The 13,075-nt window shown below is 36.7% G+C and overlaps 1 protein-coding gene across 1 annotated transcript in view; it reads left to right on the forward strand.

Annotated features, from left to right (window-relative positions):
* Positions 1-13,075, forward strand: part of LOC309858123 (cation channel sperm-associated auxiliary subunit epsilon-like) — a gene marked incomplete at its 3' end in the record, with an annotated part of 44,895 nt that overhangs the window by 15,922 nt on the left and 15,898 nt on the right. The window contains exons 3-5 of the mRNA XM_082750808.1: positions 2,583-2,656; positions 2,948-3,017; positions 5,372-5,442. Coding sequence (XP_082606934.1) covers positions 2,583-2,656; positions 2,948-3,017; positions 5,372-5,442 — 215 coding nt within the window. The remainder of the gene's footprint in view (positions 1-2,582; positions 2,657-2,947; positions 3,018-5,371; positions 5,443-13,075) is intronic.

The raw sequence follows: 13,075 nt of genomic DNA on the forward strand, positions 1-13,075 counted from the left end.
GTATATGATATAGGGTTAATATCTGAAATATATAAAGAACTTATACAACTCAACACTGAAAAATCCCCCAAATAATCCAGTTAAAAAATAGGCAAAGGACATACAGATGACCAACAGAGACATGAAAAAATGTTCAACATTACTAATCATCAGTGCAAATTGAAATCACAGTGAGACTATTACCACACACCTATCAGAAGGGCTAGAATCAAAACCATAATAAATAACAAGTGTTAGTGACGATGTGGAGAAAAAAGAAGTTTTGTGCACTGTTGGTGGGAATGCAAACTGATGCAGCCATTGTGGAGAAACAGTATGGAGGTAACTTTAAAAATTAAAAATAGAGGGGCACCTGGGAAGCTAAGTCATTTAAGCACTCTGCTCTTGGTTTCAGCTCAGTTCATGATCTCAGGGTCACAGGATTGAGCCCCACACAGAGCTCCATGCTCAGCATGGAGTCTGCTTAAGATTCTCTTCCTCTGCCCCTCCCCCTTCTGAAGATATTTCTTTCTCTCTCTCTTAAATAAATCTAAAAAATTTAAAAATAGAAATACCATATGACCCAGTAATTCCAGTACTGGGTATTTACCCAAAGAAAATGAAAACACTAATTCAAAAAGGCATGTGCACACCTACATTTATTGCAACGTTATTGACAATAACTAGATACAGAAGCAACCTAAGTATCTATCAATAGATGAATGGATGAGGAAGATTTCTTATCAAAAGATGAATGGTTGGGGGGCCTGGGTGGCTCAGTGGGTTAAAGCCTCTGCCTTCAGCTCGGGTCATGATCCCAGGGTCCTGGCATCGAGCCCCGCGTCGAGCTCTTTGCTCAGTGGGGAGCCTGCTTCCTCCTCTCTTCTCTCTCTGCCTGCCTCTCTGCCTACTTGTGATCTCTGCCTGTTAAATGAGTGAATAGAATCTTTAAAAAAGGGCGCCTGGGTGGCTCAGTGGGTTAAGCCGCTGCCTTTAGCTCAGGTCATGATCTCAGGGTCCTGGGATTGAGTCCCGCATCGGGCTCTCTGCTCAGCATGGAGCCTGCTTCCTCCTCTCTCTCTCTCTGCCTGCCTCTCTGCCTACTTGTGATCTCTCTCTGTCAAATAAATAAATAAATAATCTTTAAAAAAAAAAAAGAATCTTAAAAAAAAAAAAAAAGAAGATGAATGGTTAAGAAACACACACACATACACACACACCAGAATATTACACAGCCATACCAAAGGATAAGATCATGCCATTTGAAACAACATGGGAGACTGAGAGGGTATATTAAGTGAAATAAATCGTGCTGAGAAAGATAAATACCATATGATTTCACTCATAAGTGGAATCTTAAAAAACAACAATGGCAACAACAAATGAATAAAGGGCAAAATCAGACCTATAAATACAGAGAACAAACTGATGGTCTCCAGAGGGAAGGGCAAAATGGGTGAATGGGAGTGGGAGGTAAAGGCTTCCAGTTATGAAATGAGTAAGTCAGGGGGAAAAAAGACACAGTCTAAGGAATGTAGTTGATGATACTGTAATAGCAAACTATCAGCACAGGTGGGGGCTACACTTGCAGTGAACGTGGCACAATGTAAAGATCTGCAGAATCACCCTGCCATACCTCGTGTGTCAAGTATACTCAAAAGAATTGTTTTGCTTTATATATTTCAGGGTTATGTTATATCTTCTGGTGATTTTTTTTTCCTTTTTTCTTCTTATACATTATCATTAATCCTATAATTTAAATTTATGACAGAGCTGGTCTTATAATCCCCATTTTACCGCTAAAAAAACTGAAGCAGTTTTTACAGATGTATATCTACATGAAATGACTACATGTGTTTGTGCACATAATTGTTGCAATAAATGTGAAGTTGGATTCCAACCCTGGATTAAGAAGAGGACCAGGGGAACCTGGGTGGCTCAGTCAGTTGTGTCTGACTCTTGATCTCAGCTCAGGGTTTTGAGTTCAGGCCCCATGCTGGACTCCACGCAGGGCCCGGAGACTCTTTTTTTTTAAAAAAAAAAGAGAGAGAGAGAGAGAGAGAGAACCAATGTTAAGACTAAGACTGATGATGTTAGAAATTGGATCAGTATCCTGATCCAAGAAAAGAAAGAAAGAACTTATAAATCAAAGAATGTGGAAACAGAAAAAAAATAAGGAAATAGAGAAGATGTGACTGATGGGAGTTACCGTGGGTGAGTCAGTGATATGCGAAGAGTAGGACCTCAGAATTTACCATGACTTGTTTTTAATGGAAGGATCTTGTCTCACTCATTTTTCTTTATCCTCAGAATTTACTGGAGTGCCAGTCACCTGCTGGATACTTGATAGATTATTTCTGACATAAAATAAAAAAAGAATCATAGTTTTGGTTGGGGGGGGAGACATCTGAAGCATCTTGGAAAAGTTAAGTTACTTTTCCTTTGTCACATTACTTTATAAAATTGTAAAGGAATCAAATTTTAGTTATTCTTTTTTTTTTTTTTAAATAGTAAGGACCCAGGAAATTGAGCCCTCCATCAGAGCATTGAGATAAAAATTTTGGAGAAGACTTTTGTTTGAACTATTTTATCTTCTTTTTTAGATTAAGTTAGAGTATGAAGGAACATTATTTTCTGAGTGGAGTGTGCCAGCAACTTGTTCTGTAAAAAATAAAAGGTAAAATTTTTGCTGTGAATGTCAACATAAAGCATGCATTTACACATAAAAACATATTCATATACTGTGGATGTTCAGATCCAAGGCTGTGATTGAACGTAAATTTCTTCCCATTACCTAGATGTGAAAAGAAAGACAAAAATCTCTTTGAAAAGTAAAATATTGCTATATTTTTAATTTTTCTTGTTAACATACAACTGATGTTTTTAGACTGAAAAAGCAATACGGGAATTTTTACTAATCTTGTATGTGTCTATGCTTATTTATCTCCCTGTTCTTTTTAAATACTAGCTCTCCCAAGACAGAACTGCGTTGTTCTTCTCCTGGTATTCAGACTATAAGACCACTTCTTATTGGCCCAGTAAGTTGATTTTAAAGACAAGTTATTAAATCTTGCATAAGTGTCTCTGTTGCATTTTATTTTCCTTATTTTGAGCTTTCAACCTGTTTTAAATAGTAGAAGTGTTAAGTATAAATAAGAGGTATTTTTAAATTGTCAATATGACAATTTTCAGGTATATCTCATAGCAGATTGTAAGTTAAGAAATGATGGGTGCTTGTGTGGCTCTGTTGGTTAGCCATCTGCCTTTGGCTCGGGTCATGATCCCAGGGTCCGGGAATCAAGCCCCATGTTGGAGGGGGGGTGTCCCAGCTCAGTGGGGAGTCTGCTTCTCCCTCTCCCTTTCCCTCTGTGTGCTCTCTCAAATAAATAAATAAATATTTAAAAATTCAGTTATAAAATGATATGTGATTTTTATCTTAGCCTTTTCACCAAGTATGTTAAAGCCCCAGTTACCATCTTAATGATAATAGTACTCCCTACCTAGTGAGTCTTATGTTATATACTTTTATGACAATTCTCTGGATTAAAAGCCATCTTTGTCAAGTTTGTTTTTATGATATTTTCTTCAAGAAAGCATATGTGAATGCAAATACATGAGAGTGATGTTGAATCCTCTCTTGTTACAAAAAAAGAAAGAGTTAAGCATTAAAAACATTGGCTCTCTGCTAATTAGTAACAGATACTGGCCATGCACCTCATACGTGATGTTCCCACAAAAGTGTGCCCAAAGCCATTGCTGGAGAGACTCCATGTGACAAATCTTTTCTTTATTTTGGTGCTTGTGCCTTCTTTTTAATGAATAATCTTTATTTTCAGATAATAAGTAGAGTGCTATGGGAAAGGCCAGCTGAATATTAATTCATTTTTTCAAAACTTATAGATTGAAAAATAGTTGAATTTGGCTTTTGAGTTTATGAATATTCACCAGGTTCATGGACAAAATTCCCAAACAAGTAAAGGCTTACTCCTTTCGCTCTGGTCGTATGTTGAAAGCCCAAATGTGAAATGTTATATAGAAATTTTGTCCAGACAAACATACATATATAAGAATATCTTTGCCATTTATGTATGGTCTCATCAGATCTTACAACCTTTAAGGATGTACATGTGACTTTTGAAATACTGTCAAAAGCACTCAGATACAACAATCAAAATTGTCTCCAGTATCCTTGGTGAGCAAAATCATCTCTGATTCAGAACCATTAAACAAGAAAATTAATTGAATTGTGTTTTCCGTGAGCAAGACTGTCTATGAAAACTCACTGTTTTCCTTTACACACTCACAGAGAGCACTTCTGTTAGCAGATGTGGTGTGGGGGTTGGTTTCCATGCGGACTATTTCTGACACCAGCGGAATATCCTACAAGTCAGAGTTCTGGCATTTTCTGCATGGAGTAACTTCACATCCTACCAGTCAAGGGCTCAGTCCCGCAAGACTGTCCCACTTCACATGCCAATTGCAGGTTCCAGTTTGTCACCTGACTGACTGGCTATAAACCAAGGTTTCCACAACCTTGTCTTCAGGTTCAAAAATGTGCTAGAACAGCACACGGAGCTCAGGGAAACATTTACCAGTTATAATAATAAATAAATAATAAATATTATAAATATAAATACAATAAACCATTTACTGGTTATAATAATAAAAGATATGATAAAGGATACAAATGAACAGCCAGAAAGGAGGTGCCTAAGGCAAGGTCTGGAAAGGCCCCGAGCACAGGAGTTTCTGGCCCGTGGAGTTGGGCTGTGTCAACCTGCCAGTGGACGCGTTTACCAACCTGGAAGCACTCTGATTTTTACAGGGGCTTCATCCCATAAGCATGATCAATGATTAACTCATTTTCTAGTTCCTCTCCCCTCTCCAGAGGGTGGGAGGTTGAGCTAAAAGTTCCAAGCTTCTAATGATGGTGTGGCCTTCATAGGGACCAGTTCCCATCCAGGAGGCCACCCAGGATTGCCTCATTAGAACAAAAGAAAGCTCTATGTCAGACCCTCTGGTCATTTGGGAGATTATAAGAACTATAGGACTGAAGCATCAGGCACCAGAGTCAGAGACTGAATATTAGCAGGAACCGGGTAAAAAGACACATATATACATGCTTCATTATTTCACAAAGACAAATAGAACAGAAACAATACGCTAAATTTGTCACTCCTGATAGTAAATTCTTAATTACAAAGAGTAGCTAAAGAATAGAACTAGTATTATATGAATATTCATTAGTTCCATTCTGAAGTTTGTTCATTATACTTCCTCTGATCTTAGCTATTTAATTTAGTTCCTCTGTGACTCCTATGCTTGTATCCAAATGTGTATTTATTTTAAAGTTACATTTATATATCTTAGTTTATTTTTCATTTTCTTTCAGGATACAGAAGAAGAACGCAATTTGTCTGTGGACAGTTCCCATATGTGTTTTCTGTGGTATCTTAAAGTTATGTAAGTAATGTAATGTAATATTGAATACAAAGCTTTTTAAGAGTATTTAGCTTCGAGTGTCTGGATGGCTTAGTCAGTTAAGCGTCTGCCTTCATCATGATCCTAGGGTCCTGGGATTGAGTACCAAGTTGGGCTCCCTGCTCAATGGGGAGTCTGCTTCTCCCCCTGCCCCTCCCCCTGCTCGTGCTCGCTCGCTCTCTCTCAAATAAATAGAATATTTTTTTTAAAAAGAGTGCTTAGCTTTAACTTTGAATTAACCACAAATGGATTATCTGCATTATTATTTTCATATAAACTTTTCACTTACCAATCAAGATATCCTCAAATAAGATGCCAAACTACTGTCGGGAAATAAACATTAAAAGTAACAGTAGAAACCATTTGAACATTACAAATCTAATGTTCAGACTTTATGTAAATTATCTCTTTCAATTTTCATAACAAACACATGACTGTAAGTATTATTATTGTTATTTTATAAACAAGGAAAAGTGAGATTGGTTAAATAATTTGTATAAAAATATACAGCTACTAAAAGATAGCACTGGGATTTGACTGGTTTTTAGGCTACTGGGCTCTTTGATTTTCATTATATACACACTGTTCCAAAAGGATGCTCTTTGTTTTGGATAGTTTCTCAAACCCATTTTAACATGAGAGTGAGTGAACATAACTAAAAAGGGAAAACTGGGGGCACCTGCATGGTTCAGTGGGTTAAGCCTCTGCCTTTGGCTCAGGTCCTGATTTCAGGGTCCTGGGATCCAGCCCCACATCAGGCTCTCTGCTCTGCAGGGAGCCTGCTTCCCATCTCTCTCTGCCTGCCTCTCTGCCTACTTGTGATGTCTCTCTCTCTCTCTGTCAAATAAATAAAAAAAAAAAAAAAAGGGAAAACTGGAACAAGGGAAGATAATTAACTGCATTACAAAATTGTTTGACACTTAAAAGCATCAGTGAATCCAAATATTTTTTACTGTCAAAGTCAAGGCAATATCCTGTATAGAACAATATCCTGTATAGAATACAAACAACTGTCTTACGTGTCCCGGCTCTCCAGAAGACTGTGATGTGTCTATTTCTTTTTGTCTACCCAACTTTCTTTCCTTTGGGAGAACCATCCCTCCCCTATCCTGTGATAAATTAATTTCATGTGATTTATATGGTACTAACTCCACACACTCATGTTTCCGGGGCCACAGTGATTTGGTGAGGATTGACACATGACCCAGGCAGAATCAGTCAAGATACTCATATCTTCAAGAAAGCATAGTTGTTGTAGGGGCGCCTGGGTGGCTCAGTGGGTTAGCCGCTGCCTTCAGCTTGGGTCATGATCCCAGGGTCCTGGGATCGAGTCCCGCATCGGGCTCTCTGCTCAGCATGGAGCCTGCTTCCTCCTCTCTCTCTCTCTCTCTGCCTGCCTCTCCATCTACTTGTGATTTCTTTCTGTCAAATAAATAAATAAAAATGTTTTAAAGAAATTAACAGAAAGAAAGAGAGCGTCAGAGTTTTGGGGCGCTCACAGAGGGAAGACAAGGACATTAAAAAGAGATATACATAGCCTTCATTCTGCGCAGTCATCAGTATTTAAGATTCAGGGAGGGTTTTATGTTTGTGGGCATTAATTTTAAAAGTATTTATTATATTACCAGCTTTCTCCTATGGATTTTGAACCAACTGGAATATAGACAATGGAAAATGTGGAGATAAAAATTCCTGGTGCAGCTGAACTGGAGAATAGAAGCTGCTTTTCTGGCCAAATGGGCTATTTTCTGCTTCCCCCGGGTAGGGACCATGGGACCATCAGAAAAGAGAATCTGCAAAAAAAAAAAAAAAAAAAAAGGCATTTATAGCCAGTTTCCCACATCTCCAGTCTCACACACACTGAGCCCCAAGAGCTGGTGAAAGAGATGAGCCTCCAGATTACCCTGATCTGGTTATGGATTGTGAAAGTAAAATCCAAAGCCAAGAAGAGAGAACTCAGTGGGAGCTAAGTGTTTTCCTATTACATAGGTGGTAGAAATGTTCCTAGTCTGTCACCTGTAAAAATACCATTTAAAGAATAAAATGAAACTAGTACCCCAGTAGTCATCACACAAGTGAAGAAATAGAACATGATGGGAACCTTAAAATCTGTTACTTAGATATGCAGAGGGACACCTGGGTGGCTCAGTGGGTTAAAGCCTCTGCCTTTGGCTCAGGTCATGATCTCAGGGTCCTGGGATCGAGCCCCATTGGGCTCTCTGCTCAGCAGGGAGCCTGCTTCCTCCTCTCTCTCTGTCTGCCTCTCTGACTAATTGTGATCTCTGTCTGTCAAATAAATAAATAAAATCTTGAAAGAAAGAAGAAAGAAAGAAAGAAAGAAAGAAAGAAAGAAAGAAAGAAAGAAAGAAAGAAAGAAATGCAGAATCTGGGGCTTCATTCCCAAGCTCCTAAATCATTATGTGCATTTTAACAAGATCCTATAGACATTGTTTGTACATTACTGCTTAGGACGTACCACTCTAATGCACATAAATCAAAGTTTCTCTAGGATATAGACCTACAGGTAGAACCGACTAAAAGTAGGAAATGCATTCGCTCAGCTTTACTAGTTAGTGCCCAATTTCTTTTTGAAAAGATAGTTCTAATCTACGTAGCCTCCACCAGCTGTGGATAGAAGTTACCATTGGGCCATATCCTCACCAACTCTTAATATAATCTGATTTTTTAATTTGTCAGTCTGGTAGGTGTGAAATTATGCCATTGTGCTTTTTTGCATTTCCCTGATAACTATCGAGCATATTTTCAGTTATTCATGAGGAATTTTTTTTCCCTTTCTGTTAAATGAATATTTTTACTCATTTTTTATTTTTATGTTTCATAATAATTTATAAGATTTCATTGCATTTTAATTACTAGGACATTATCTATACATTTCAACATGTATCTTGAAAGAATTTTATCCTAGTTTATGCAACTTTTCACTTCGTATGACTCTACTGATAACTAATATCCTTCCTGTTGTAGAATTTATCAACTCTTAACCTTAATGTGTTTGTGAATTTTTAAATCAATTTAAGAAATCTTTTCCTCCAAGTTTGTAAAAATAGACTTCTACGTTGTTTTCTGAAAGTTCTTAATCCATCTGGAATTAGTTTTTGCATGTGCTTTGAAATAGGGATCCAATTTTATGGGTTTTTTTCATGAATAATTAATTTTACCAGACCCAGTTATTGAATAAGGTATTTACCAATAATACCTACCTTGTCATAGATCAGTTTTCCATGAATGCAGGTTTCTCCCCAGCTGGCTATGCTCCTTAAATCAATACTACATTATCTTTATTACTATGGTTTCATTTGCAAATCTCGATAAGAGGCAGTGCCAGTACCGGACTCTGAACCTAACTCTTGACCTTCTTCAGGCTTCTCTTAGCTATGTACTGGGCCCATTTTAACTGCCTGTGATTTTTTAGAATTGGTTTGTCAAATTCCACAAAAACTTTAGTAGGGATTTTTATAATTTGTCTAAATATTTTAATCAATTTGAAGAGTCTTTCAGCTCAAGAATAATATATAACTCCCATTTATTTAGGTCTTTTTACATGTCTGCCAATAAAATTTTATAGTTTTTCATGTAAGTGCCTGGACATCTTTGTTAGACTTATTCCAAGATGCTTTATAATTTTGTTGCTATTATACTCAATTTTTTATTTTTTTTTTAAAGATTTTATTTATTTGTCAGAGAGAGAGTGAGTGAGCACAGGCAGACAGAGTGGCAGGCAGAGGCAGAGGGAGAAGAAGGCTCCCTGCTGAGCAAGGAGCCCGATGTGGGACTCGATCCCATGACCTGAGCCAAAGGCAGCCACTTAACCAACTGAGCCACACAGGCGTCCCTATACTCAATTTTTTAAAGTTGCATTTTCTAACCAGACCTTCCTGTTGTATAGAATATTAATTTTTATATTCCACAACCTAATTTTTACAAATCACATCACCTGCAGATAATGGTGGTTTTGTTTATCCCTTTCCAATAACTATGCTTTTTCTTTCTTTCTTCTTAAAAATATTCTATTTATTTATTTGACAGAGACACAGCAAGAGAGGGAACACAAGAGGGGGAGTGGGAGAGGGAGAAACAGGGTTCCCACTGAGCAGGGAGACTGATGCAGGGCTCAATTGTAGGACCTGGGATCAAGACCTGAGCTGAAGACTGATGCCTAACGACTGAGGCACCCAAGGTGCCCCTGATCTTTGTTATTTCTATTTTTCTGCTAACTTTGAGCTGTTTGTTCTAACAATTCTGACAGATGTGAGGCAATATCTCAATGTGGTTTTGATTTGCATTTTCCTGATGATTAATGGTGTTGGACATCTTTTCATGTCTCTCTGTTGGCCATCCATATGTCTTCTTTGGAAATATATCTATTTGGGTCCTCTGCTCATTTTTTAATGGGATTATTTGGATTTTTATGGTGTTAAGTTATTTAATATTTTGGATATTACTGTTTGTATTGCTTTGTATATTTTAGCTATTACTGTTACTGGACATATCATTTGCAGATATCTTCTATTATTCAGTAGGCTGCCTTCTTATTTTGTTGATGGTTTCCTTTGCTGTGTCAAAGCTTTTTACTTTGATGTAATCTCAATAGTTTTATTTTTGCTTTTGTTTCCTCAACTAAGGAGATATATCTATGAAAATGTTTTACTGCTGATAAGAAAGAAATTACTACCTGTGTTTTCTTTTAGGAGTTTTATGGTTTCAAGTCTCACATTTAGGTCTTTAATCCATTTTGAGTTTATTTTTGTGTATGGTAAAAGAAAGTGGTCCAGTTTCATTCCTTTACCTGTAGCTGTCCGGTTTTCCCAGCACTATTTGTTGAAGAGATTATCCTTTCTGCATTGTATATTTTAGCATCCTTTGTCAAAAATAATTGACCATAAAAGCATGGGTTTATTTCTAGGCTGTCTGTTCTGTTCTATTGCTCTGTGAGTCTGTTTTTGTGCCAGTACCGTACTGTATTGATTACTACAGCTTTGTAGTATATCTTGAAATCTAGAATTGTGATACCTCCAGCTTTGCTCTTCTATCTCAAGATTGCTTTGTATATTTGGAATCTTTTGTGGTTCCACACAAATTTTAGGATTGTTTGTTCTAGTTCTGTGGAAAACATTGTTGGTATTTTGATGGTGATTCCACTAAATCTGTAGATTGCTTTGGGTAGTATAGACATTCTAACAATATTGGTTCTCCCAATCCATGAATATGGGCTACCTTTCCATGTATTTGTGTCCTTTTCAATCTCTTTCAATAGTGTTTTACAGTTTTCAGAGCATAGGTCTTTCCCCTCCTTGGTTAAGTTTATTCCTAGATATTTTATTATTTTTGATTGTATTTATAAATGGGATTATTTTCTTAATTTTTCTTTCTGCTATCTCATGATTATTGTTTAGAAATGCAACAGATTTCTGTATATTAATTTTGTATCCTGAAACATTACTGAATTCGTTAATACTTTTTGGTGGAGTCTTTAGGGTTTACTGTATGTAGTGTTATATCATCTGGAAATATTGACAGTATTACTTCTTCTTTGCTGATTTGTATGCCTTTGATCTCTTTTTCTTGTCTGATTGTTGTGCCCAGGACTTCTAGTACTCTGTTGAATAAAAGCAATGAGAGTGGACATCCTTGTCTTGTTCCTGACCTTGGAGGGAAAGCTTTCAGTTTTTCACCATTGAGTATTACGTTAGCTATGGGTTTGTCATAAATGGCCTTTATTATGCTGAGGTATGTTCCCTCTAAATCTACTTTGTTGAGAGTTTTTATCATAAATGAATGTTATGCTTTGTCAAATGCTTTTTCTACATCCGTTGAGATGATGATATGGTTTTTATCATTTCTCTTGTTAATGTGATATGTAATGTTGATTGATTTGTGAATACTGAACCACCCTTGCATCCCAGGATAAATTCTACTTGATCGTGGTGAATAATTTTTTAAATGTATTATTGGATTTGTTAGTTGAGAATTTTTTTACATCTGTGAGCAGAGATATTGGCCTGTAGTTCTCTTTTGTCTTTATCTGCTTTGGTATCAGGACAGTGCTGGCCTCAAATGCATTTGGACACTTTTCTTCCTTTTCTATTTTTTGGAATAGTTTGAGAAAAATAGCTATTACTTCTTTAAATGTTTGGTAGAATTTACCGTGAAGTACCATGAATTTACTGTGAAGCTATCTGTCCTGGACTTTTGTCTTTGGGAGTTTTTTTTTTATTACAGATTCAATTTCAGTGTAGTAATTGGTCTGTTGAAATTATCTATTTCTTCTTGATTCAGTTTTGGAAAGGTTATGTTTTTAGGAATTTATCCATTCTAGGTTGTCCAATTTATTGGCATATAATTTTTCATAATATTCTCTTATAATTCTTTGTATTTCTTTGATACTGGTTGTTAATTCTCTTCCTATATTTCTGATTTTTCTGATTTTCAGTTCTCTCTCTCTCCTCTCTCCCTCCGTGTATGCGTATGTGTCTGTCTCTTCTTTTGATGACTCCAGCTAAAGGCTTATCAATTTGGTTGATATGTTCAAAGAACCAGCTCCTGGTTTTATTGATCTATCCTATTGGTTTTTTAGTCTTGATTTTATTTATTTCTGCTCTAATCTTAATATTTTCTTTCTTTTACTGGCTTTGTGCTTTGTACTTCTTTTTCTAGGTCCTTTAGGTGTAAGGTTGGCATGTTTATTTGGCATCTTTCATTTTTTTGAGTTAGGTCTGTTAGAACAGATTTTGCTTCATCCCAAAGATTTTGGACCATTGTGTTTTCATTTTTATTTGTCTCCTTATATTTTTTAATTTCCTCTTTGATTTCTTTCTTTTTGTTTTTTTTAAAGATTTTTTATTTATTTATCAGAGAGAGGTGGGGGAGAGAGCGAGCACAGGCAGATAGAATGGCAGGCAGAGGCAGAGGGAGAAGCAGGCTCCCTGCTGAGCAAGGAGCCCGACGTGGGACTCTATCCCAGGACGCTGGGATCATGACCTGAGCCGAAGGCAGCTGCCCAACCAACTGAGCCACCCAGGCGTCCCTCCTCTTTGATTTCTTTATTGAAACATTTATTGTTCAGTAGTATATTACTTAGCTTCCATGTATTTGTGTCCTTTCTGGATTTTTTTCTTGTGATTCATTTCTAGTTTCATACATACCACTGTGATCATGGAAAATGCACGATATGATTTCAGTCTTTTTTTAATTTATTGGGACTTGATTTGCTGTCTAACATGTGATCTATTTTGTAAAATGTGCACTAGGCTCTTGAAAAGAATGGGTATTCTGCTGTTTTGGAATGAAATGTTCTGAACATCTGATAGATCCATCTGGTTTAATGTGTCATTCAAAGCCACTGTTTTCTTGTTGCTTTTCTGTCTCTGTGACCTACCCATGGATGTAAGTGAGGTGTCAAGGTCTCCTTCTGTCCCTGTGTTACTGTCAGTTTCTTCCTTTATGTCTGTTAATAGTTGCTTTCTATACTTAGGTACTCTCATATTGGGTGCATAAATATTAACAATTGTTATGTCCTCTTTTTGATTGTATCCTCTATCATGATGCAATGTCCTTCTTTCTCTCTTGTTAGTCTTTGTTTTTTCTTTTTTAAAAT

This window comes from Mustela nivalis (assembly GCF_964662115.1).
Source record: "Mustela nivalis genome assembly, contig: HAP1_SCAFFOLD_1887, whole genome shotgun sequence".
NCBI classification, from domain to species: Eukaryota; Metazoa; Chordata; class Mammalia; order Carnivora; family Mustelidae; genus Mustela; species Mustela nivalis.